Genomic DNA, 27354 nt, shown 5'->3' on the forward strand with positions numbered 1-27354 from the left:
CAAAATCTTAAAATATAGTTCAGAAGTCACTAATGCGACACATTATGATGCTTTACATTGAAAAAGAGCTGGGCGTTTTGAGTCCTTCCCTCAAAGTAAGCAGGAGTCTGTCCAGAGGCTCAGGAAATGATCCAATAAAATTGGTAGAGCACTGTGCACGTGTTTTTCCTCGACGCCGAGATCGATGGCTAGCCTGGGACACCTCAAGAACAGAAAATATGCATGGAACGGACTAGGGGAGCGCACCAACCTTGGCCAGAGGGTGGCTTGCAGACCCTGCGGCCGCAAACAGCCAGCAACTACCCAGGTCTGCAGCGCCGGCGGCTGGGAGGAGGCGGGCCCAGAAGCCGAGCACGCGCAGTAGAAGCGTAGAGGCTGCGCCTTCCGCGGTCGCACGGCCAGTCACTACACGGTGTCCCCGCCCCCTCCGCTGCCTGCCGCGACTGCGCGCGCAGAGCCTGAGAGGGCGCCGGCGGGAAGGGACGCGGCGGGTAAGCAGGCCCTGCGTCCCGTGTGTGTTTCTCACAGGGTTGGGAGCTTCCCTGAGTCTGGCTCTCCGGACCGGGAAGATGCGAGTTTTCCCCGCGCACTTGTCCTCGGCTTTCCTCCTGTCACCCCCGGAGGCCCTCTGACCGCCCAAGTGTTGTCGCCATCACCGCAGCTTCCTCCGGTCTACAGCGCCGCGGCCTCTGCTCTCCCCACCCCCACTGGGGAAACCCAAAGCCGGCCCCTGCCCCTGATTTCTGCCGGCTTTGTGGCGAAATTCCTTACCAAGCTTGCGCCATCAGTAGCACCGAGTTGATTTCCTGCCTAGAGTGTCGATCCGTTTAGGGAGAACTCTAGCTACAGCGTCCGACTCAAGCACAAAGACAGTTGTTTTGATGCTCGACTGGAGTTCTGGCCCCCTTACTAAATCAACTTTCAGATGCTCTTGAGAGGGAGATCGAGGCCACCAAAACATAGGTCCTCTTTAATTCCTCTGGTCGTGTCCATCGTTAGCCAATAAACTGCTTTTCAAGTTGGATCTGTTGAGGCGTCCTTAGATCCCTTTGCACTACCTCAGAAGTATGCTTTAACTGTTTGTATGTACAGTCATTTCCCATGCCACATTTTGGGATGAGGTACTCCACTGGCAGTGGGATAGAATCAGCATTTACTGGGGAGGGTGAGAACAAACATTTCAGCTCTCTACTGCCAGAGTGAATATTCAGTAAACGGTTTCTTGTAACAGGAGGCATTTTGACTTAGTGGCTGTGCTGTGATACCTTCAGTAAGAGACAAACGTAGGAAACCTGGCATCCCACCTCAGGGCTTCAAACTCCGCTACCAGGGAGAACAAAGCGCAAACAGGCCAGACAGCCGTACCATATTTAGTAACATCTACAGGTCGAATTTCTACATGGAGGGAGATAGACTGGCTTGTAAGATGTTGGCATCATGTACATGCTGAAGTGACATTTTAGTGGCTCCCTTCAAGCCTCTCAGAAAGTTTCTAGATAGCCATGAGTATCAGTTTTTTTTTTTTGTTTTTTTTTTTTTTTTTTTTGGTTTTTTCGAGACAGGGTTTCTCTGTGTAGCTTTGCGCCTTTCCTGGAACTCGCTTTGGAGACCAGGCTGGCCTCGAACTCACAGAGATCCGCCTGGCTCTGCCTCCCGAGTGCTGGGATTAAAGGCGTGCGCCACCACCGCCCGGCCAGTTTTATTATTATTAACACAAGGTCTCATTGTGTAGTCTTGGCTGGCCTGGAACTAAGAGATCTCCCTGCCTCTGTACCACCACACCCAGTCCCAGCCTGTTTTTACTGATAATTTTGACTGAATGCTAAACACTGAACTTTGTGTGTGTGTGTGTGTGTGTGTGTGTGTGTGTGTGTGTGTGTGTGTTCATTAGTGTTTTGACTACATGTATGTCTGTGTGTGGGTGTCAGAAGCCCTGGAACTGGAGCTGCCATGTGGGTGCTGGGAATTAAAACCCAGGGCCTCTAGAATAGCAGTCAGTGCTCTTAACTGCTGAGCCACCTCTCCAGCCCCATGAAATATATATATATTAATATATATTAATGTATTAATGTCAGGTTACAATAGTTTGGTCAATTTTATTGCTAATTTTCTTTTATGCCTAAATTACAAGACCTTAATCATTTTAACATTTCCTCTGCTTTATCTGCCTTTTTTTTTTTTTTTTTTTTTTGATTTTTTGAGACAGGGTTTCTCTGTGTAATGGAACTCACTTGTAGACGAAGTGAGCCTCGAACTCACAGAGATTCACCTGCCTTTGCCTCCCAAGTGCTGGGATTAAAGGCAAGTACCACCACCGCCCAGCTTTATCTGCCTATCTTATATTGTAAGAATTCATGGTTACTTTATTCAGTAACCTGAATTTATTCCTTTGATTCTCGTTGCAATCTATTATGTTATTTGTCTCCAACTTTCCTTTGTGACTTAAATAATAAAAGGATTGGTTTTTTATTATCTCATACTTCATGCATATTTGAAGAACCCAAGAGTTCTGAAATGTCTATTGACATGTTTCTTTTTGCTAAACCTATGAAGATTTAGGTTCAAGTTTCTGTACTTGAGTTCCATTCTCTACGTCCCGATCTGATAATTTCTATGCAATATGATATGGTAGGAACAACCCTAGGCTTAGAGTAAATGAATATGAGACTGTCCATCCATTAATGCTGGAGAAAGTCTAGTAGTTTTCTTTTCTGTGGCTTGAGAGATTATCTTTTTCTTCTGATCTCTCAGTTGTTATAAAAATTACAATTGAGGATGAGGCATGGTGGCACAGAACTTTAATCCCAGCACTCAGAATGTAGAAGCAGATGGTTCATTTTGAGTTTGAGGACAGTCTGGTCTACATAGTGAGTTCCTGTCTGGCTAAGACTATATGGTAAGACCCTGTCTTAAGAAAACAAAACCAATCAAAGATAACAAAAACTACAGTTGGCCTAATTTGTAAAGAAGCTAACAACTGAAGCAGGTTTGGCAGCACATACAGTCCCAGTGCTAGGGTGTCAGAGGGCAGGAGGGCCATTACAAATATTGTCTCATAAAACAAAAACCCAAGCCTTTTATTTCTTATTTCACAAACATTTGAAATGCTGATATATGTTGGAGACCAGTCCTATGGCAATAGAAGCTAGTTCCTGTACATGAAGGGACTATCTTTCAAGAACTTTGTGTGTATGTGTGTTTGTGTATGTGTGTAGGCTGGGATTAAGATGGCAGGGGTAATATAGGCTATAATACAGGTAAGGTTAGGGTGGCCACCAAGTCTAGAGGAGAGAGATACAGGAAAATGTTATCTGGAAAAGCTATATTTGAACAGTCCTGGGTTATAACAAAGATCCGCAAAGGCCTTGTATGTTAAGGGAAGCATACAGATTGAAAGATTTTAAGCAGACATTTGGGCTGGTCACAGTTGATTTTTTAGAAATTCATCATGCCTAAAATGTTTACTTCCTGACTATATGATATATCTTCTGCCTTTGCACCTTACTTTCTTTACCCAAGGAGGGGTTTATGACTGTTCCTCATACCTTACTGCTATTTATCTTTTAGTGCCCAATTTAGTGCTTATTTCTTCTGTGAAGCATCCTTTGATGTACATATTCCATTACCAGAAGGCATATTAGAAGTCTTACCATACAGTTTTAGCTCTTACTTGTTTGATATGTGTTTTATGACCCTAAATAAATGATAGAGAATGTTTCGTCTATATGTGAATAGAAAATATAGTAACAAAAAGATCTGTTGTTTGATCTTTGTGTTTTGTTTCTCAGGGTAGAAGCAGATAATGGTCAACAGTCTCTTTAATTAACCTGTGATCATCATGTCTAAGGAGGAGTGTGCTCAGGCTGGTGATAGTTCATTTTCCTCTGAGAAACATGCCCAGCTCATCTTGGCCCAAATCAATAAAATGAGAAATGGACAGCATTTCTGTGATGTACAGCTACAAGTTGGGAAGGAAACCTTTCAAGTTCACCGGCTGGTTCTGGCTGCCAGTAGTCCATACTTTGCAGCTTTGTTCGCTGGAGGAATGAAAGAGTCCTCAAAAGATGTTGTACAGATTCTAGGAGTTGAAGCTGGAATCTTTCAGTTGCTTCTAGATTTCATTTACACAGGTATATCTATATATTAGTTTTCTGTTGCTGTGATAAAATATCATGACCAAAGTAACTTATTTAAGTTTGTTTCTTTGTAAAAGTGTTTTTTGTTTTTTGGTTATTCAAGACATTGTTTCTCTGTGTAGCCCTGGCCGTCCTGGAACTTACTCTGTAGACCAGGCTAGCCTTGAGCTCACCAAGAGCCTCCTGTCTCTGCCTCCTGGGTGCTGGGACTAAAGGCATGAGCCACGATACTCAGCTCAAACTTATAAATAGAACCAAGAAAATAAATTTGGGACCAATGTAGCCCGCAGTCGGGATGAATCTCTCCCACTCGCATCCAGTAGTCACTTGGTCCCAAGTAAGCACAGAGGCTTATATTATTTACAAACTGTATGGCCTTGTTAGCTAGCTCTTATAACTTAACCTGTTTTTATTAATCTATCTGTTGCTACGTGGGTTGCTCCCTGAGCCGCAGGCTAGCATCTCCCCCCCACTCCACCCTCCTTCATCTTCAGTTTGAATGTACCGCCTAGCCTATCTTGCCCTACCATAGGCCAGTACAGCTTTATTTATCAACCAATCAGAGCAACACATATTCACAGTGCACAGAAAGACATCCCACAGCAGACCAATAGTTTAATGCAGTGATTGTTATAAAAGGCTGGGGGTGGCCAGGCATGATGGTGCACACCTTTAATCCCAGCACTCAGGAAGCAGAGGCAGGAGGAGCTCTCTGAGTTCAGGGGCAGCCTGGTCTACATAACAAGTTGCAGGTCAGCCAGGGCTACACAGTAAAACTCTATCTAAAGAAATAAAATGAAATAAAAATTTTAAAAAGGCTGGAGGTAAAGCTTAGTAATAAAGTGCTTATCTATTATGTGCAAGGCTCTAGGTTATCCACAGACTCTTAAAAGGGATAAAAGTATAAGACTGAATGGAATATTTATTAGGTAAGAGAATTATAGTGTTTCTACTACCTTGAATATAATTAGCTATTTGATGTCCTCCAAAGTTATTACATAAATTGTGAAAGTAAGGCTGAGCATGGTGGCACATAATTATAATCCCAGTTGGGAGGTAGAGGCAGAAGAATCAGGAATTCAAGGTCATCCTCAGCTACATAGTGAGTTTGAGACCCTGTCTTAAAAAAGAAAAGAAAATGAACATGGAGTCTTTGGGGGAAGAAATCCAAATATTCAGTTCAAATTTTTAGTAGTTTCTCATATGTTATAGAGTCTTGATTATACCTCATATTAAAAGACTAACACTGTATGACATTTTATCATAAATGAATATAGTAAACCTGCTTTCTTCTCCCTCCCCACTACCTCAGTAAGTTTGTTAATTGCATATAACCTATGTTAAAAGTATGAACTTTACCTGGATGTAGTGTGCACTCCTTTAATCCCAGCACCCTGGATACAAAGACAAGAAGATTGAGAGCTGGAAACCAGCTTGCTCCATATAGTGAGACTTTGTCTCAACAAGCAAGCAAAGTGTTGGCTTTAATGTCAGTCCCTAATTTGCACTTTGCTCAATCATACACTTTTTTCAAAACATTTCTTTTTTTTTTTTTTTTTTTTTTTTTTTTTGGTTTTTTTCGAGACAGGGTTTCTCTGTGTAGCTTTGCGCCTTTCCTGGATCTCGCTCTGTAGACCAGGCTGGCCTCGAACTCACAGAGATCCGCCTGCCTCTGCCTCCCGAGTGCTGGGATTAAAGGCGTGCGCCACCACCGCCTGGCTTCAAAACATTTTTGAAGAGTTCTTCATTTTTATGTTCTGTGTATGAGTTTTTACCTACATGTATGTATGTGCATCGCATGTATGCAGTGCCTGTGGTGGCCGGAGAGGGCCTTGGATTTCTATGGGAATTGGAGTTACAGTCCACTGTCAGGCATCCTGTAGGTGCTAGGAACTAAATCCTGGGTCCTCTGCAAGAGCAGCAAATGCTCTGACTGCTTAGCCATCTCTCCAGTCTTTATGTCATATAATTTGGAGAAGAGTCATTTAAACTTCCTAATTCTGTTTACTTACTACAATAATAAGAAAATTTATATCTACTAGCTAGGAATATAGTGAATGTTGAATGAGTATAAAGCAACTAAAACTGTGACTGGTTTATTATAGTTGTTCCATAAATGTTGTTGGTTGTTTTTTGTTTTTGTTTTGTTTTGTTTTGTTTGAGATAGAGTCTCATTCTGTAGCACTGACTATCCTAGAACTCACTTTGTAGATCAGGCTGGCCTTGAACTCACAGAGATCCTCTTGTCTCTGCCTCCCAAGTGCTGGTAGATTGAAGACATTCACCAGCACACTGGCCTAGTTGTTCCATGAGTGTTAAATATCATTGTCATTTAAATTTTGTGTTTTTACCATATATCCTATTTACTTAGTTTCTACTCTGCAAAAATTAAACTATTATTGAAGTCAAGTAAAATATTAAGCTGAATGTTTGTTTTGATTTAATGAATTAATTTAATTAATTCAATTTAATTAATTTAATTTAATTTAATATTTTATCTACTTCTTTCCTTAGGATTAGTGACCATAGCTGTGAACAATGTTCAGGAGCTGATTGTTGCAGCAGACATGCTACAATTGACTGAAGTTGTTAATCTCTGCTGTGATTTTCTGAAAGGACAAATTGATCCACAGAACTGCATCGGACTCTTCCAGTTCTCTGAGCAAATTGCCTGCCATGATCTTTTGGAATTTACAGAAAACTATATTCATGTCCATTTCTTGGAGGTTCATAGTGGAGAAGAGTTCCTGGCACTTACGAAAGATCAGCTGATCAAAATTTTACGAAGTGAGGAGCTTAGCATTGAAGATGAATACCAAGTCTTCTTAGCTGCAATGCAGTGGATTCTGAAAGACCTGGGAAAGAGAAGAAAACATGTGGTAGAAGTGTTAGATCCAATTCGATTCCCTTTATTACCATCTCAGAGGCTTTTAAAGTACATAGAAGGTAACTCTTTTATTATATATCAAATTAGTTGATCACTAAATTTTTTTTCTTTTGTGTGTTGTTTGTGTGTGCGAAGATATGTGTGAAGAAGGTGTGTGTGCATGCACTTAAAGGCCAGAGGCTGACCTCAGGTGTCTTCCTTAGTTGCTCTTCATCTTGTTTTTTGAGACAGGATCTCTCAGTGAACCTGTTTCATCTAGACTGGCTAGCCAACAAGCCCCAGGGTTCTTACTGTCTCCACCTCCCCAATTCTAGTATTTCAGTCTCATGACACCTTGTTGGACATTTTCACATGAGTGCTAGGGATCAAACTTAGGTCCCATATACTCTGGTCAGAAGTAGTTGGCCAACTGAGACATTTTGTTAGCACCACAGTGGCTTTTTCTTTTTTGTTGTTGTTGTTTGTATTTTCGAGACGGGGTTTCTCTGTGTAGCCTTGACTGTCCTGGAACTTGTTTTGTAGCCCAGGCTGGCCTCCACCTCACAGAGATCCACCTGACTCTGCCTCCCGAGTGCTCGGATTAAAGGTGTGCACCACCACCACTTGGCTAAACTTGAGTTTTATATTGCTTGTATTATGGCTTCTCTGTAAACCTTGAATCATCTTCAGGTTCTAAGCATTTTCTTCTTTGTTTTTTTTTCATTGTTGGAGATTTTTTGTTTTAAGGCATAGTCTAGGCTGGCTGAAACTCACAATCTTCCTGGTGGGGTTTCTAGTTCTGAAATAACAACAGCAGAAAGGAAACACACACACACACACACACACACACACACACACACACACACACACACACACACACGATTAAAAAGGAAATAAATATTTAAAAACCACAATAACCTAGCAGCTGGTTTTGGACTGTATAGTCCATAGTATCGCAAAAACCAACCACCTAGTGATAAATTACCCAGAGTTAGCCACCCAGGAATGATCAGTTTGACACAGCACAGGTGGTTCATGCATGTAATACCTAGCACTTGGGCTGACACAAGAGGATTGCCATTTGAGGTGAGATTGATTTACATAGCAAGTTACAATCCAGTGTGAGATATAATGCAAGACTATCTTAAAACAACACCACCACTCTGGGTATGGCACATACTTTTAAATTCAGCACTCGAGAGGCAGAGGTAGACGGATCTCTCTGAGTTGGAGGCCAGCCTGGTCTACAGAGCTAGTTCCAGGAAAGCCATGGCAACACAGAGAAACCCACCCCCCTCCCAAAAATTACAGTTTTAATTTTAAACAGTAACAACTCTCTGCTAAGAAAAATTAGGCACTTAGTATTTTTATTTTTCTTTCCATCCTCTTTTCTGTCAAGACCCTCAAGGTTTATAGCCATTATTTATATTTATGTTTGCAATTATGAGTCCCTTGGCTCTATGTCCTTATCTCTGTATTCAGATGATTTTGATGCCAACAGATTATCAGTTGTATTTTGTGTTTAAAATAGGATCACATGTAGCTGGGGTTGGTCATTAACTCAATATATAGCCAAGAATGACCTCACACTTCTGTTCCTCCTGACTCCATCTCTCAAGTGCTGGATTACAGGCATGTGATACCATACCCAGCTTCAAGTATGGTGTTTCCATTATCATATTTTCCTTTTTTACTCATTGTTTGAGTTGGCCAGATTAAAAATTTCTTTTTACTATTTTAAATTTTTATGTGTGTATTTTGCTTGCACGTATGTCTATGTATCATGTGTATGCCTGGTGCCCTAGGAGACAAAAAGAGAAGGGGTCAGATCCTCTGGAACTGGAGTTACAGATAGTTATGAGCTCCCTGGTAGGTTCTAAAAACTGAACTTGGTCCTCTGCAAAAATATCAAGTGTTCTTAACTGTTGAGCTCCACAGGTTGACTGGACTTTTTTTCACTTTTTTTTTTTTTTTTTTTTTAAATCAAGTACTTCTTTCTTTTGTTTTGTTTTGTTTGGTTTGGCTTGATTTTTGAGATAGAGTCTCTCTATGGAGCTTTGGCTGTTCTGGAATTCTCTATATAGACCAGGCTGGCCTCTAACTCACAGAGATCCACCTGCCTCAGCCTCCTGAGTGCTGAGATTGAAGGTGTGCGCCACTACGCCTGTCTTTTTTCTAGAGAAACATGGCTCTTTAGTTCCTGAATCCTTTCAAATTTGAAAATTCCTGGGTGTTGCTTCTTTAAATTAAATTTAGATTTGTATACTGTTCTTTAGTTATGATGGTATTCCTATTCTTTTTGAATTTGGTAAGGCATAGTTTTTTTGGAGGGGTTATAATATTTTGTAGGTTGTCCTTGGGTTATGAGAATGCATGTGAAGGTCAGAGGATAACTTGTAGGGATGGGGTGGATTCTTTACTTCCACCTTTCGGGTCCTAGGGGTTGAACTTGAGTTGTTCAGGCTTGGTGGGAAATGCTGTGGCCCACTGAGCCATCTCGCCAACATATAAGACATAGTTTGGTTTTGTTTTCAGTGACTTCTTTTTTCTGGTTGAATGCCTTAAGAATTCTTTCATTATTCTTGGTATTATTGTTGTTGTTTTGTTTTGAACTTCGCTTTTTTTTTTTATTAGATTTTATTATATTTTCTTTCTTTTTGAAAGTTCTTCTGAGTGTGGGATGCAAAGACAGAAGAATCAACTGTAAATTTGAGGCCAGTCTAGACTACTTAGTGAGTTCTAGGCCAACCTAGACTAAAAAGTGAGGTCCTGCCTCAAACAAGCAAAAACTTCTCCAAAAACAAACAAAATAAGTTTAATTTTCCCATCACTTTGGGGAAGTTTTTTGTGTGAAATTTCTGAATACTTTTAAATATCACTTGGGAGTCATCTTTTTTAAACTGTCGTGTGTGTGTGTGTGTGTGTGTGTGTGTGTGTGTGTGTGTGTGTGTGTTGCCTATGTCTGTGCCTTTGGAAGCCAGAAAACATTCCTGATCTCCTGGAACTGGGGTTACAGACAGTTGTGAGCTGCCATGTGGGTGTTGGGAATCAAATCTGGTTCCTTTGGAAAAGCAGCTAGTGCTCTCAACCATTGAGCCATCCCTCCACTCCACCGTCTTTTTGAGATAAGGTCTCAATTATCCTAGGCTGGCCTTAATCTCATTGTGTAACCAAGGATGACCTGGAACTTCTGATCCTCCTGCCTCCACCTCCCAAGTGTTAGGATTACAGGTGGGAACTACCAGAACCAGTTTAGAAACAAAATATTCTGATGGTATGAAGAGCATTTCCTAAAAGTTCCTTGGGTATGATTGGGTAGGTTGCTTCTGCCCAGGGATACTTAGATGAGGTGGTGTACTTGAGATGAAAGTCAACCAGTGTCCTGTTAGTCAACTTGTACATTTTGTCTTCTCTGAAAGAGCAATATTTTCTGATTTTCATAAAGAACTAGTAAGGGGCCGGGTGGTGGTGGCACACGCCTTTAATCCCAGCACTCGGGAGGCAGAAGCAGGAGGATCTCCGAGTTGGAGGCCAACCTGGTCTACGGAGCGAGATTCAAGACAGGCACCAAAACTACACAGAAAAACCCTGTCTGGGGGGGAGGGGGACTAGTAAGGGACGTAGAGGTCCGCTTGCCCCTGCCTCTCAAGTGCTGGAATCAAAGGTGTGCACCACCACGACCAGCTAATCAATGGATAATTTGGAGGAAGAATGAATAATTAAAAAGCAAAGCAGAGGAAACTGAGAAACAAAATAATCAATACAGTATCTTGGTTGGGGTAGAGCTTAGTGGAGGTTTGCTCAGCATAATTGTGGCACTCTGTTTGACCCAGAGTAAGGACATCAGCCCTACCACCACCCTCATGTTTCAGGCTAGAAAAACAGAATACAATTTGTCTTACTCAAATTTTGTACTGCAGAATACAAAGTAATTGTACCCAGATAAAAGGAGAGGAAGAGAGAATTAGCTCTTTGTCAGAGCAGGGTTTGAATAAGGAGGCCGTGTAAACAAGATACTAAAAAAAAAAAAAAAAAAAAAAAAAAAAAAAACTATTGAAGTAAATCCCAGAGAAAAGAAGAGAAAGAAATTAAGAATTCAGCCTGGGTTGAGGGGAGTTGGGCGGGGGTGGGGGGAGATGAGCCATAAACAGAAACACAATCCTCTTGAAATTCAGATAATAGAGTTACTTTAAAAATATAAATTTTATGAAACAGGAGCATAGGAGGAGATGCAGTGCTAAGGAAACAAAGTGAGAATTGAAACACCAGTTTTGTAGACAGGCATATACATATTATATATATATATATATAATATTTATATATATATAGTACACAGACATGCATGTAGACAAAACAAATGTAAATAAAATTAACTGTAAAAGTTTTAAAAGTTTTTTATTTCTTGCTTTGTCTTATCATTTTTGAAGGTTTATAACATAAATGTATGTTCTTTTTGTTATTAGATTTTATGAAAAAGTGTGTGACTTTTAAAGCGTTTTCTTAGATAATGGTGTTGTTTAGTGTTGGGGCTTGAACCCAGATACTCACACATGTTAGCCAAATGCCTTCCCACTGAAACTGGCCCTATAATTGTGAACTTAGTTCATTTTGCCATCTGTATTTGAGAAACATTATACATGTATTTGCAATTTTTTTTTTGTTGTTTTTCAAGACAGGGTTTCTACTCACTATGTAAACCAGGCTGGCCTCCAATTCACAGAAATCTGTCTGCCTCTGCCTCCCGAGTGCTGGGATTAAAGGCATGTGCTACCACTGCCTGGCTGGTATTATTTTTTAAAAGCTTTTAAATTACATTTTTATGTATTTGTGTGTGTATACGTGTGTGTGTGGGGGGGGAGTGTTCCAGTATACCTCAGCATGAGTGGAGGTCAGCAGACAATTTGAGGAGTTTGTTCTCTTCTTCCACCATGTAGGTCCCTGGAGTCAAACTGAGGTCTTCAGACTTGGCAACAAATCCTTTACCTGTTGAGCCATCTCACTGGTCTCTTTAAAATATTTTGATAGATTTAAGGAAAGTATATTCCTTAGCAGCAATGATAAAAACATTATTTTCTATTGTAAGAGACATACTATTGTCTGATAATAAGTTTGGGGCTTTTTTTTTGAAGGATTTATTTTATCTAAATAATGTGTATGTCTGTGTGGGTATGTGCATGTGAGTGTGAGTACCTCTAGGGTGTGGGTGTCCATGGATATGGAGCTCTTTGAGATGAGTTTATAAACTGGGAACCAAACTTGGGTCTTCTGCAAGAGCAGTACACTCCCTTAACCCTCTCTCCAACACCAATGATGAGGGTATTTTCCTTGTTGTTTTTAGTTGCTGTTTTTTGTTTTGTTTTGTCTGTTTTTATTTTTGAAACTGGGTCTCACTATTTAGATCGTGCTGACCTAGAATTTGAAGAGATCCTTATGCCTCTGCCTCCTGAGTGTTGGGATTAACAGCTTGTGTTATTCTGACTGACCAGGAAATGTGTCTTTTCAGTAATATCTGAAAATCTTTTAAAACATGGTCTTTTTAAATACTGTTTAGGAGTATCTGATTTTAATCTTCGAGTTGCATTGCAAACACTTTTGAAAGAATATTGTGAGGTCTGCAAGTCTCCCAAAGAGAACAAGTTTTGTAGTTTTCTGCAGACATCTAAAGTTCGACCTCGGAAGAAAGCAAGAAAATACCTGTATGCAGTAGGTAAGAAAAATCTGAAAAATAATAGAAATTATTATCAGGATAAGAGCTTTTAAATAGTTTGTTGTTATTACTATGCAGGTATTACTAATATGCAAATCTATCAGAAGGATATTTAATTTCATGTTTGGTTTAAGATTAGTAAATTGAATTTGTGTAATAAGATGAACACATTTAAAACTTAACAGCTTCTCATTCAACATTTCATTCGATGTTCTAAATCTTTGGTCTGTGATTACCTAGTTACCATCAAGTGACTGCAGATTTATGTGTTTATTGTGTGTATGCACATACATGTGTTATGGTATGTGAGTGGATATGAAAGGACAACTAATGGGAATTGGCTTTCTCCTCCCACTTGTAGGGATTGAACTCAGGTCGTCAGGCTGCACAGCCAGTTGTGTTTACCTGCTGAGCTACTTCATCAGCACAAGAAACATTTCTGTAAAAGTTCAATTTTGCCAGGCATAATGGTTCATGCCTACAATTCTAGCATTCTGAGGCTGAGGCAGGAGTGCCATGAATTCAAAGCCAGTTTGGGTTACATAGTGAATTCTGGGTCAACCTAGGCTACAGTATGACACTATCCTTAAAAAAAAAAAACTAAATAAGTAAATTAATTCAAGGGAAAATATCTAAAAAATTTGCACTGTTCATCATGTCTTAGGTGGTCATTAGGGATGATAGATAAGTGGTATCTAAAGTGCTGGCAGCATGATCCATAAGAATATCAGAGGACTCTTTTCTGCCGTCTTGGCTTCTATGGAAGCCTGCGGGGAAAAGAAGTTCTAAAAAGTAAATACGTTGGGAAGGCTGTGGTGCAAGGCCATTTTTGCTGGCTATAAGCAAATCTCCAGCACCGAAAAGAGTACACTGTTTTCTTAAAACTGAAGGTGTTGCCGGGCGGTAGTGGCACACGCCTTTAATCCCAGCACTCAGGAGACTGAGCCAGGCGGATCTCTGTGAGTTGGAGGCCAGCCTGGTCTACAGAGTGAGATCCAGGACAGGCACTAAAACTACACAGAGAAACAGAGAAACCCTGTCTGGGGGGTGGGAGGGGGATCTTTTCTGTGAAATATGGCCTAGCACCCTTAAAAAAAAAGAAAAGTGGATTTATAAGCCAGACATGGTGGTGCAAGCCTTTAGTCCCAGCACTAAGAAGATAGAGGCAGGCAGATCTCTGTGAGTTTGAGGCAATGTACACAGCCAGGGCTATGTAGAGAGACCATGTCTCAAAAATTTTTCAAAAGTGGATTTGTGTAAAAAAAAAAAAAAATCAGAGGAACATGTCAAAATTTATAATTTTAAACCATTGAAGTTGATACATATAGAATGTATGGCTGTCCAGAAATTTAGATATAATATAGTTTCTATATAATTGCTTATGTATAATATAGCTCATAATTATACATAATTAATTTTATATATATTTTCATATTATAATATGTAAACAGTCTTTTGGAGTACATATTATAGTTTTGGGTTTTTTGCTGAGTGGGTGTGCAGGGGAAATATGGATTTCAATACACTATTTTTGCTGTGTTTTGCTTCTTTTGCTATTTTGTTTTGTGAGACAGAGTTTCTCTGAATAGTCTTGGTTGTCCTGGAGCTCACTATGTAGACTAGGCTAGCCTCAAACTCAGAGAGCCACCTGCTTCTACGAGTGCTGGGATTAAAGGTGTGCACCATCACCACACAGCTTTTGCTCTAGTTGTTAAAGCTTATTTTTTATTATTGTGTGTATGATCTTTGTATGTGCATGCACATGCCATGGTGCATATGTGGAACTTAGAGAACAACATTTGTAAAGTGAGTTATTTCTTCCATCTTAATGTGGGTTCTAGGGATTGAATTCAGGTTTTCAGGCTTATGTGATAAATGCCTTTACCAACTGGCCATCTCACCAGCCCTCAACACTTTTTTTTTTTAGATATATTTCTTATTTTTAATGATGTGTATATATGTGTGTATCTCTGTGTGGGAATGTGCATGTGTGAGTACAGATACCTGCAAACTTCAGAAGAGGGCATTTATTTTATGTGTATTGATGTTTTGCCTGCATGCATGTCTGTGTGAGGGTGTCAGATCCCTGCAACTGGAGTTACAGACAGCTATAGCTGCCATATGGGTGCTGGGAGTTGAACCCAGGTCCCCTGGAAGAGCAGCCAGTGCTTTTACCCATTGGACCATCTCTACAGCCCCATCAATGCACTATTTTTAATTGGGACATACAAAAGTCATAATGAAACTTTATAATTAGACAAAGAATATTGCCTAGGTTTATATAGCTTTCCATTATAACTGAGATCATATGGTAAAACACTGAGGTTAACCTACTCATTGCATACAAGCCATAATTTTCTAGGACTTGGCATAGTTGAGAATTACATATTTTATATACTATTTTTATAGAGGTGACAGGCTCTAAGCTGTATAAATATTTAGATACAGGGGACTAGATTTTCTTTACTGCCATTTTTATATTTAGCAATAAGTGGTTTGCTGTATATATTTTTCTTCTCTGTTTAGGTGGATATACACGGTTGCAGGGTGGCCGTTGGAGTGATAGTAGAGCCCTCAGCTGTGTAGAACGTTTTGATACCTTTAGCCAGTACTGGACCACTGTATCTTCGCTTCATCAGGCTCGATGTGGACTTGGAGTAGCGGTTTTGGGAGGGATGGTCTATGCTATTGGAGGTAACAATAAAAATATCTCATTTCTTTCATTAATCTACTTGGCTACTGTTATGCCTGTGTCATAAGCCCCCCCAGAGACCACCAGGAGTCCGAGTTCATATGCAAAAGCAAAGAGCCTTTATTGCAAGCTCAAGCTTGGGCTCTCCCTTCGTCCAACACAGAGGTTGGATTAGGGAGAGCCTTGAGCTCAATTGAGGCAGGATTTTTAAGGAGTAAAGAATGGGGGGCTAGAGGAATTCTGGATTCAGATGGGGATTGTACTCCTGATTGGGCAGGAATGGGGCAATGGAAGACTTGATAAATAGGGATTGGTACTGGCATTGCTGCAAGGAAATTGGCAACTTATATTACAAGTTATGTAAGCTATTCTTTATGTTTTAGAGCATCTAGTACTTGCTTGTCTCAATTGTGATTGGTCCTCCACAGGGTACAGTTTGTGGCTTTTCTTGGTTATTGTAATGGTGAGGCCTAGTCCCAGTATTGTTAGTCTGCAGCCTGTCATGGCTGCACTAATGTTAAGTTAGGCCTCTTCAGCTACATTGTATATGTGCACCATCCCCCTGCAGCTATGTAATGTACTTTTACCATCTTCACTCTTTTTTGTTTCCTCTCTTCTCCATGAGGTTTTTTAATGAAAAATTATTTACTTATAAAATATAATAATAGAATATGAACTTGACCTATATGAACTTCATATTTAACATTTCTGTATTTTCTCCAAAATCTGTATTTTCCTCCCTTGATTTGCCATATACTGGAAGGTAATGATGATTTGCCTAGTGTGTCAGAACAAAGCTTTAAACATCCTTTTTTGTTCTGTCAGTACTGAGTGATTTATCCTGGGCCCTCATGTGTGTGAGGCAACCACTACCACTGAGCTAAAGCCTCCCTCAAAACTTTAGTCATCCTCCATGTTGTCTTTCTTTCACACCTATAGCCAGTCCATCGGTATTTATGCTTCAGCGTTATAATACCCAAATCGTGATGGTTCTGTTTTTATCTCTAAAGTCTGCTCTTGCATTATGAATATGATCATGTTATTGTCCTATTCTCTTTTTGTTGTTGTTGTTTGTTTGTTTTTGAGACAGGGTTTCTCTGTGTAGCCCCAGCTGTCCTAGAACTCACTCTGTAGACCAGGCTGGTCTCGAACTCACAAAGATCCGCCTGCCTCTACCTCCCAAATACTGGGATTAAAGATGTGCACCACCACCTATTTTGTCCTATTTTCAACCCTAGAATGGCTCCCTCTCTACTGTTGAAAATAAAACCCAGTTTTGGGGCTGAAGATATAGCTCAGTTGGTATGGTACTTGTTTAGCATGCAGGAGGCTGTGGGTTCTCAGCATTACATAAATCACAAATGGTAACTGAGCTGTAATCACAACATCAAGAGGTGGAGGCAGGAGGTCAGAAATTCAAAGTCATTCTCACTAGCACAGGTAGTTTGAGGCCAGCCAGGGCTACATGTGACCCATCTCAAAAAAGAAAAAAAAAAAGGGGGGGGGAGCCAGAGAGATTGCTCAGAGTAAAAGAACTGGCTACCTTTCTAGGGGACCCAGGGTCTGTTCCCAGCATCCACATGGTGGCTAACAACCTCCTGTAATTCCAGCTCCTGACATCCTCTCTCTTCTGGCCTCTGCAGACACTGAAACACATGTAATAAAGATGTTCATGCAAGCAAAACACCCATACACATAAAATAAAAATAAAATCTAAAAGAAAAATCCAGGGCTGGTTGTTGTGGTGCATGCTTTTAATCCCAGCACTTAGGAGGCAGAGGCAGGTGGAGCTCTGTGAGTTCGAAGCCAGCCTGGTCTACAGCTAGGGCTACACAGAGAAATTCTGTCTCAAAACAAACAAACAAAATAAATAAGAAGGGCTGGAGAGATGGCTCAGAGGTTAAGAGCACTGACTGCTCTTCCAGAGGTCCTGAGTTCAATTCCCAGCAACCACATGGTGGCTCACAACCATCCGTAATGAGATCTGGTGCCCTCTTCTGGCCTGCAGACATAACACTGTATACATAATAAATAAATAAATCTTTAAAAAAAAAATAAATAAATAAATAAATAAGAAAAAAAAAAAAAAGAAAGAAAGAAAAAGAAGAATCCAGTTTTCATTATATACTCTATGGTTCATATATGATATTTTTGTTTTTCAAGAAAAAATCACTGTCTACCACTCTCCCTCTCATTGTATTTAACTTTACCATCTGTTTTCCTTTTTTCTCAGAAGAGACACCCATCTTCTAGTTTAATTGCTTAAAGTTTCCCAGCTGTAAAAGAGACGATATAAAACCAATTTAAACACTTAGTGGTGGCTACACTTTTAACAAAGAGTGGTAAATTTGTTCCTACAGACTCATGTTTGAGAATTTTTCTTTTTACACTTTCTTTATTATATGTTTGTTTGTGTGTGTGTGTGTGTATATATATATATATATACATATATATGTGTGTAATAAATATATATATATATATATATATATATATATATATATATATATATCCACATGTGTGCCATAACATACATGTTGATGTCAGAGAAAAGTTGTAGGAGTTGGTTCTTTCCTTCCACCATGTGAGTCCTTAGGATAGAACTCAGATTATCAGGTTTGGAGCTTTTATCTGATGATTCATCTCACAAGCCTTGAGAATTCTTTCACGTCCTAGTCCTGTAGGATTTTCAGGACCTTTTCCCCATTTCCAATTAGAAGAAATAAACATGCTCACCAAAAACCAGATCTTAGGTAAGTTTAAGGCCAAATCTTACCTAGTGAGTTCCAGGACAGCTAGGGTTACATAGAGAGACCCTGTTTCAAAGAAACAACAACAAAAATTAGGCTGAGCATGATGGTACATACCTTTAATCCCAGCACTGATCTACATAGAGAGATGAGAGATCCAGGATAGCCAGGACTAAATAGACCCTGTTTCAAAACAAAGCAAGCAATAAATAAATAAATACCGGATCTCAGGAGCTGAGAAGGAAAGCCTGTGTTCAGCATAAATCATACTGTTTATGTAAACAGTTTAGGAGCAACAAGCCACTCATTTTTGGGACATCTATCTATCTACCTATCTATTTATTTATTTATTGGTTTTTCGAGACAGGATTTCTCTCTGTAGTTTGGTGTAGTTTTGGAGCAACAAACCACTCATTATTGGGACATTTATTTATTCATTCGTTCATTCATTTATTGGGTTTTCGAGAAAGGATTTCTCTGTGTAGATTTGGTGCCTGTCCTGGATCTTGCTCTATAGACCAAACTGGCCTCGAGCTCACAGAGATATGCCTGACTCTGCCTCCTGAGTGCTGGACTAAAGGTGTGTGCCACCACTGCCCGGCCCTACAGACCCTTTCTTAACAGCAGCAAAACAAAAATAAAGTTGCATGCAGAAGTAAAATGGACAATATCTGTGAGCATCTATCAATCCAATTTTTAAAACATATTTAACAACCGGGCAGTGGTGGCACATGCCTTTAATCCCAGCACTGGGGAGGCAGAGCCAGATGTATCTGTATCTCTGTGAGTTAGAGGCCAGCCTGGGCTACAGAGTGAGTTCTAGGACAGCCAGCACTGTTATGTAGAGAAACCTTGTCTTGGAAAACCAAATAAAAAAATTGTTTTCATTATGACATTTGTCGTCCTCCCCTACTGTCTTCCATCTCCTTCTTGCTGATCTCCTTCATCCCCAAATAGTCCTCCCTTTTGCTTTTATTTCACATGTATATTATTCCATTACCCTTCATGTTTTTTTCCTTCTCCCTGCTTAAGGTCTCTTTTTCCCTCTTAGAGTTACGTTGACACTTTTTTAAAGGTTTATTTATTTTATTGTGTGTATGAGTGTTTTGCTTACATGTATATACGTGCACCACATGTGTGCAATGCCTAAGGAGGTCAGAGGAGGATAAATCCTTTGGAATGGGAGTTATGGATGGTTGTGACCATCATGTGGGTACTAGAGACTGAACCCTTGTCTTCTGCAAGAACAGTAAGTGTTTTTAACTGCTGAGCCAACTCTCTAGTCCCCACCCTGACTCTTACAGTTTATGAACATGAACATGATACATCTTCATTTTTCTAGATGTTCCTTAATTTAGAATTTTATCTAGTTTATTTTAAGAATTTTATTTTGAGACAGGGTCTCACTATGTAGACCAGGCTAGCCTTTAATTCACAGAAATCCCCTTGCCTCTGCCTCCTGAGTACTGGGAATAAAGCAGTGAACCACCATGCCCCCAATATCTCGGTATGTAAATTCTATCAATTGGAGTTTTGCAAATCTTTGGCTAGATTTATGGTGTTCGTGTGTGTGTGTGTGTGTGTGTGTGTGTGTGTGTGTTATGGAGATTGAACCTAGTGCTTCATGGATGGATGCTAAGCATACCCCTTCTTCCCAGCCATTCTCCTACTTTCTTTCTTTTTTTTTTTTTTTTTTTTTTGGTGTTTATGGAGTGGCTACTGAGTTTAATTAGTTGTTTGCATGTACATAGGTACAGATTATTTACCAGAGTGTAGACATTCCAGTGCTTAAACCATTGAAGAAAACGACTTTCCTCTACCTACCCTAGACTATTAAGTATAGTGTATTTTAAAATTCTATTTTAAGAACATAGTTTCTTAAATTTTATTTTCTGTTTGTTGCTACATATGGCTTATCATTTCCTTAAAATTCAAATTGTACCAGGCCATAAGCCTAAATTATTACCTGAAAAGAAGTGTTAAAATGAAAATTGTTTCCTTAAAATTTACATGAATTGTTTAGGTGGTAGAATTAGAATTAATTAGAATGTCATGTGCTTTGAATTAAAAATATTGCTTGCTAGGCAAAGACTTTTAATGGCTATTTTAAAATTAGATGTAATGACTGATTTCTGAAAAGAGAATGCTAATGCTGCTGAATGTTGTTTCTAATTCTGTTCTTTTAGCATCACTAAACCTGATGTGTGTCTCTTTTTTAAAATCAGGTGAAAAAGATTCAATGATTTTTGACTGTACTGAATGCTATGATCCAGTTACTAAGCAATGGACAACTGTTGCTTCAATGAATCAACCCCGATGTGGCTTGGGAGTATGTGTGTGTTACGGCGCTATCTATGCTTTGGGTAATTATGCTGTTTGATTTAAGAACAACTGATATTAATTAAGTTCTTGGGATCTGACAATTTTAGAGATGTTTCTTATTGACGTAAGAAATTTGCATCTAGATCTAGGACTGAAAGAAGCAAGGTAGTTCTCTGTTAGTTCAAGGCCAGCCTGGTTTATGTAGTAAGTTCCAGGCCAGGGAGGGCTGTATATTGAGACCGTGTCTTGAAAAAAAAAACAAGTGTATCTTTTTAGCTTTGTAAATCCTTTTTTTTTGAGACAGGGTCTCATCCTGTAGCTCAAGCTGCCCTAGAAACATTGGACTTGCCGTTCTCTTTCCTCTCTCCTCCTTGAATGCTATAACTAGAGGTGTTGGCTGTGTTACGTGGATGAAGGGAGTATCTTCAATATCAAAAGTTAGAGAATGGCCAGCCTTCCAGCTAGCGCTCTCAGGGGTTACTGCAAATAACCCTCACAGTGAGGTCCAGGCCAGCCTGAGATACATTATACCTCTCTCAAATACAAAACATCAGCACCTAAGGCTCAGGGATCACTGCAAAAGGGGATAGAGAGAGTGTAGGTCAGTTTGCTGTGAGACTGTCTTCTAGGAATGTCAGAAGATGCACCATAAAGACTAACCAAAATGGTTGCCTAAACATGAGCTGCACAAGGACAACAGCCCCACACATGCTAACTAACATGGATTAGGTTGTCTTTGTCTAAAGTCTTTGTCGTAAATAAGATTCCTTTATCTCAGAAATGATTATTTTTTGTTTTGTTCCAGGTGGGTGGGTTGGAGCTGAGATTGGCAACACCATTGAACGATTTGATCCTGATGAAAATAAATGGGAAGTTGTTGGCAACATGGCTGTGTCTCGATACTATTTTGGGTGCTGTGAAATGCAAGGTAATGCTTTTATAAGATATTTTTTCTGTTCAATTACCAGCAATACAGTATTTATCATTTGGTATATATGTATGTGTGCATGTGTTGGCTTAGAATTGGCCTTGATTAGTACAATAATTTTGAAGATAAGGAAGTCATGTTAAAAATTAGTTTTTGTACAGGCTGGTCTGGCATCTGGGCCATGGCGGGTGGACACCACTGTGATCAACAGGTATGTGGTGGAGAAATGAGAGAGAATGAGAAGCAGAGTGCTTTGTGCACTGTGGAGAGAAGCAGAACTGAAGACACAAAGGTGGTGAGGAACAGGCTGATGTGGGTGGCCTATGCTACCAAGTGATGTCTGGGCCTGTGTTGCAGCAGCCTAGGGCCTTGCCTGGGTCCATGGCACTATCACAGTTGGGGTCTGTGTTGTTGTCCATGGCCCAAGTTACCTGAGAAGGCCTACAGAAGCCTGTGATCTGGACCTAAGGCCATATTGTTGTACAAGGGCCATGCTGGCACTGGGGGTATACTAATCTGAGTGGCCTGTTCTGCCACTCAGGGCCATGGTGATGTCCGGGCCTGAGTTGCAGCCAAGGGCTATGTCTGGGTCTGTGGCCACACGGCAGCCATTGTCTGTGTTGATGTCTGAGGGTTTGTTACCACTGGGAACCATGGGAGAGCTGGCCTTGATGGCATGGGCATGGGAGAGCTAGCCCTGACCTTTCCTTGAGGGGGCTGGTCCTGATGGAGCCTGGACTGACCAACTCAGCTACTATCCAAGGCTTTGAGTTGGTCCACCCCATCCACTCCATCTATGAACTGCTGGAGTCCACGAAGGGACAGGTGCTGCAGAACCATAGCCACAGGATCTCCATGACTTAGGGCAATAGCAGGATATCCAAAAGAAGTTTTGGTGAGGGTGTAGTATTGATAGTATATCAGAAGCTAGAGGCCTTGAACCAGATCGATAACTCATTGCAATAAACATTTGCAAATTAAAGCTGTTTGAGCAAAAAAAAAAAAAATACTTCATATAATACATTGCCGCTCCCAAGGCCAATAGAACAAATGAATATGTGATGGAGAGGAGGGAAATATGGAGGAGTGAAATGTTTGGTTTTTTTTTTTTTTTTTTTTAGGTATGGTAGAGGAGAAAGTTTATTGTAGATAAAAGGGAGAGCACAGCCAGAGGCAGAGATGTCTGGGAGAGTCCAGAGTGGACATAACCCTGAGCCATGTGAGGGGGAAAGGAAGGGGGAGGAGAGAGGGGAACTGGATCAGCAGCCAAGAGGACAAAAGGTAAAAAAGGGGTGGGTAAACCAAAACATCAGGATTATGTGGGGAAGAGACTCTGGAGGAAGGGCACCCCAGCCCCTAGGCTGGAGAGTTCAGGTTAGTGGGAATGCCGGCCACACCTGGTAACAGGTAGGGACTGAGGGATGCTGGGAGAACCTGGTGGCCAGGTCTGCTTTGGTATATTAAATAGGCACCTTAGCCATTTGTCCCCAGGGTTCAAGACTTAACAATGGTACTTGTCTTAGTGCTGGATTGCTGTGAAGACACACCATGGCCTCAGCAACTCTTTTTTTTTTTTTTTTTTTTAAATGCCGAATGCTGTTTATTGAAGGAGGGAGGTCTTAAATACAGGCTTACAGCACAATTGGAGAACTCCGGAGGGCAGAAGTTCGCTACAGATGTTTTACAATCTTGCTTCTAAGCTGTTAACGCCCATTATGCAGGATACACAGACAAGGAACTTCCCTTAAGCATTCAGGAGGGTGGAACCCAGCAGGGAATTAGCATAGGGAGGATATCAAGATCAAGGTCAGCAAGCAAGGCAACAGTTACCCAAAATGGGGGCCAGGGCCCTACCAGTCCCCCTTTTACTAAAAAATGAGCTTCTGACTTAGGATGCGTGGGACGTCAGCAGGTCACCTTACCTGTCACAGAGATGCCTGCCCAGGCCACACAGGCGCTCTGTCTTAGGTCGGTGAGTGCCCCCTAGGTATTACCCGTCTCTAAATACTCATTGTCATATAGGCTCAATCGTGTGTGAGCTACAGAGTTAACTGCTGCCAAAGATCTCAAAGTGGCACTGGGCTTGCAATCTGTGTGTTCGACACAGAAAAGACCAGCAGAGGTCCTATCCCACCCATAGCCAGTAGGCTAAAGGCAACTGAGCCATTCCCTTCCTTACTGCAAATTGGAGTCCTTGTAAGATGGTATCCCAAAAGCAAATGGAACTTGAGTTTATAAATTTATAATTTTCAAAGCCAATCGAAATGTATATAACTATTGAATTAAATTTATCATGCCCAATAGAATGAAAGATTAACTAACTGTGATAGCTACTTTTGCTGCCAGGGTCTCCACTGTGCTAGCTGTAGTAAGCAATTATGAAATGGTAATCCCAGAACAGTAGCAGCGGTGTCCGCCACTGCTATAACAGCAACAATGGCAGCAGCAATGTCAAATTCTCTTCTGGAGCGTGTGGACATCCACTGGCATGGATACAACTTCAGGAACACGAACTGCCAAGGCCCATTTTTCTTGATCCCAGCACGACTTAGGCTGGCAGCTCTTCTAGAGAATCCAAAAGCATGGCTACAGTTCCTAGGCTTACGTTAATGCTTGCCAAAGCTGGCCATATTGGGCTCTCAATTCCCATTAGCATCAGAAGGGGAGAGTTTTTCATTAAGGCCCAATAGGTCTCTGTCATGTTGGGTTTCAGCAGCAGCCACAGGGTGCACACACTGCTCAGGAATCCAAAGAGGAACATCATTGTCCTGAGGAAAGACATAAACAGAACCCCGGGCCCACACCAACACCAGATCGGATCTCCTCCAAGTGCTAGTAGAAAGATCCTTCCATCACTCCAGAGAGTGATTTGCAACAGGAGACCTCCAGTGCTTATCTGCAGTGGATACTCCAGCAGAATCCACTGATAAAAAATTTAAAATTTGCCGGGCAGTGGTGGCGCACGCCTTTAATCCCAGCCCTTGGGAGGCAGAGGCAGGCGGATCTCTGTGAGTTCGAGGCCAGCCTGGGCTACCAAGTGAGTTACAGGAAAGGTGCAAAGCTACACAGAGAAACCCTGTCTCGAAAAACAAAAAAACAAAAAAAAAAAACAAAAACAAACAAACAAAAAAAAATTTAAAATTTATAAAACAAGGGAAAGAATAGAATGTGGAGAGGAATGATGAGTCCCCAGTTCCCCCCTTTTTTACTCCAGCAAAATATGTTTGTTTGGCTCCTTTTTAAACAGTTCAAATTTTTCTTTTATTTTTTATTTTTTCATTTTTCAAATTAATCAATTTATCCACTTTTCTATTACCAGCTTGATACAGTATGTATTCCCATCTTAATTGTGAAACGTTTCATTGAGGATTGCTCAGTAGTTGAGAAAAACCAAAACTTATTATAAACCACAGTCGTCCTAGGGTTCCCCATGCTATATATATAGTCTCCATGGTTCTGTGGGTTATAGTCTGATTGTTCTTTATTTTATATCTAGAATCCACTTATGAGTGAGTACATACCATGTTTGTCCTTCTGGGTTTGGGTTACCTCACTCAGGATGATTTTTTCTAGTTCCATCCATTTGTCTGCAAATTTCATGCTTTCATTGTTTTTCTCTGCTGAGTAGTACTCCATTGTGTATATGTACCACATTTTCTTAATCCATTCTTCAGTTGAAGGGCATCTAGATTGTTTCCAGGTTCTGGCTATTATGTATAGTGCTGCTATGAACATAGTTGAGCATGTATCTTTGTGGTATGATTGAGCATTCCTTGGGTATATGCCCAAGAGTGGTATGGCTGGGTCTTGAGGTAGTTTGATTCCCAATTTTCTGAGAAACCGCCATACTGATTTCCACAGTGGTTATACAAGCTTGCATTCTCACCAACAGTGGAGGAGTGTTTCCTTTGCTCCACATCCTCTCCAACATAGACTGTCATTAGTGTTTTTGATCATAGCCGTTCTGACAGGTGTAAGATGGTATCTCAGAGTTGTTTTGATTTGCATTTCTCTGATGATTAAGGATGTTGAGCATTTCTTTAAATGTCTTTCAGCCATTTGTGATTCTTGTTTTGTGAATTCTCTGTTTAGCTCTTTAGCCCATTTTTTAATTGGATTGTTCAGTATTTTGATGTCTAGTTTCTTGAGTTCTTTATATACTGTGGAGATCAATCCTCTGTCAGATGTGGGGTTGGTGAAGTTTTTCCCATTCTGTAGGCTGTCTTTTTGTCTTATTGACCATGTCTTTTGCCCTGCAAAAGCTTCTCAGTTTCAAGAAGTCCCATTTATTAATTGTTGTGCTCAGGGTCTGTGCTGTTGGTGTTATATTTAGGAAGTGGTCTCCGGTGCCAATGCGTTCAAGAGTACTTCCTATTGTTTTTGAGACAGGGTTTCTCTGTGTAGTTTTGGTACCTGTCCTGGTTCTCACTCTATAGACCAGGCTGACCTTGAACTCACAGAGATCTGCCTGGCTCTGCCTCCTGAGTGCTGGGATTAAAGGTGTGCGCCACCACCGCCTGGCTTGTTTTTATTTTTATGTTGGCTGAGAGGCAGACAGAGGAGGACTGGTAAATGAGTGGGACTGGGGTACATGATGGAAAATTCTCAAAGAATCAAAAGAAAATTTATGGAAAAAAAAATAGTTTTGGGGAGCCAGGCATGATAGTGCATACCTTTAATCCCAGCACTTGGGAGGCAGAGTCAAGCAGATCTCTGTGTATATATGTATATACATTTGTGTATAAAATTCTGTGCATAAAAATAGTTTGAGGGAGGGGTTGGAGATTTAGCTCAGTGGTAGAGCGCTTGCCTGGCAAGTATAAGGCCCTGGGTTTGGTCCTCAGTTGCAGGGGGGGGGTTTGGGAGGGTTGGGGGGAAGTTTGAGGGGCAGATAAGATGGCTCAGCAGGTAAAGGAACTTCCACCATGTCTGACTGAGTTTAATTTCTGGAACCCACATGGTAGAAGGAGAGAACCATCTCCTGCAAATTGACCTCTACATGTGTGCTGTGGCATGCACACACAGGTACACATGAGCACACAAACTAAATAGGTGTAAACTAAAAAAATTATTGAGGCCCTATTTTCACAATACATTTTAAGACTGCTATTAAAGAATTAGTGTTAGTAATATAGAAATTCTGGCTTTTACTTCTTGTATTATTGACATTTTGATTCTGTATTGCTAGAATAATTTTCCTGTCATGAAGAAAACTAAGTTAAACTTCAGGTAGGGGCTGGGTATGATGGTACACACCTTTAATTCCAGCACTTGGGAAGCAGAGGCAGGTAGATCTCTGTGAGTTGGAGGCCTGCTTGGTCTACAAAGAGAAACCCTATCTCAAAAAAAAACCAAAGCAAAATAAATAAATAAACCTTCAGATAGGTGCTAGAGCAATGACTTAGTGGGTAAATGTGCCTGCTGCCAGGCCTGACAACCTGAGTTTGATACTCAGGACCCAAATGGTGGGGTGTAGTTGTTTCTTTTTCTTCTTCTTTGGGGGCCCATTAGCCAGCTCCCAAATAAATACGTGGAGACTTATTCTTACTGATAAATGCCTGGCCTTAGCTTGGCTTATTTCTAGCCAGCTTTTCTTAAATTATCCCATCTACCTTTTGCCTCTGGACTTTTTTTTTTTTTTTGGTTTTTCGAGACAGGGTTTCTCTGTGTAGCTTTGCGCCTTTCCTGGAACTCACTTGGTAGCCCAGGCCGGCCTCGAACTCACAGAGATCCGCCTGGCTCTGCCTCCCGAGTGCTGGGATTAAAGGCGTGCGCCACCACCGCCCGGCTTTGCCTCTGGACTTTTACCTTTCTCTATATACCTTTCTTTCCTTCTTACCCCATGTCTGGGTGGCTAGCCCCTGGTGTCCTCCTCTCCTTCTCCTTTTCTCGATCCTCTCTCTTTCTCTCTGCCTGCCAACCTCACCTGTCTTTCTCTCCTGCCTAACTATTGGCA

At 40.8% G+C, this 27354-nt stretch overlaps 1 protein-coding gene across 1 annotated transcript in view; it reads left to right on the forward strand.

Annotated features, from left to right (window-relative positions):
- The first annotated feature begins 391 nt into the window (after positions 1-391).
- The window catches only part of Ipp (intracisternal A particle-promoted polypeptide), a 36434-nt gene continuing 9471 nt past the window's right edge, over positions 392-27354 (forward strand). The window contains exons 1-7 of the mRNA XM_059254768.1: positions 392-491; positions 3789-4130; positions 6651-7082; positions 12554-12709; positions 15236-15403; positions 20374-20511; positions 21276-21398. Coding sequence (XP_059110751.1) covers positions 3839-4130; positions 6651-7082; positions 12554-12709; positions 15236-15403; positions 20374-20511; positions 21276-21398 — 1309 coding nt within the window. The 5' untranslated portion in view covers positions 392-491; positions 3789-3838. The remainder of the gene's footprint in view (positions 492-3788; positions 4131-6650; positions 7083-12553; positions 12710-15235; positions 15404-20373; positions 20512-21275; positions 21399-27354) is intronic.

The sequence above is a fragment of the Peromyscus eremicus genome, chromosome 2 (genome assembly GCF_949786415.1).
Source record: "Peromyscus eremicus chromosome 2, PerEre_H2_v1, whole genome shotgun sequence".
Lineage (NCBI taxonomy): Eukaryota > Metazoa > Chordata > Mammalia > Rodentia > Cricetidae > Peromyscus > Peromyscus eremicus.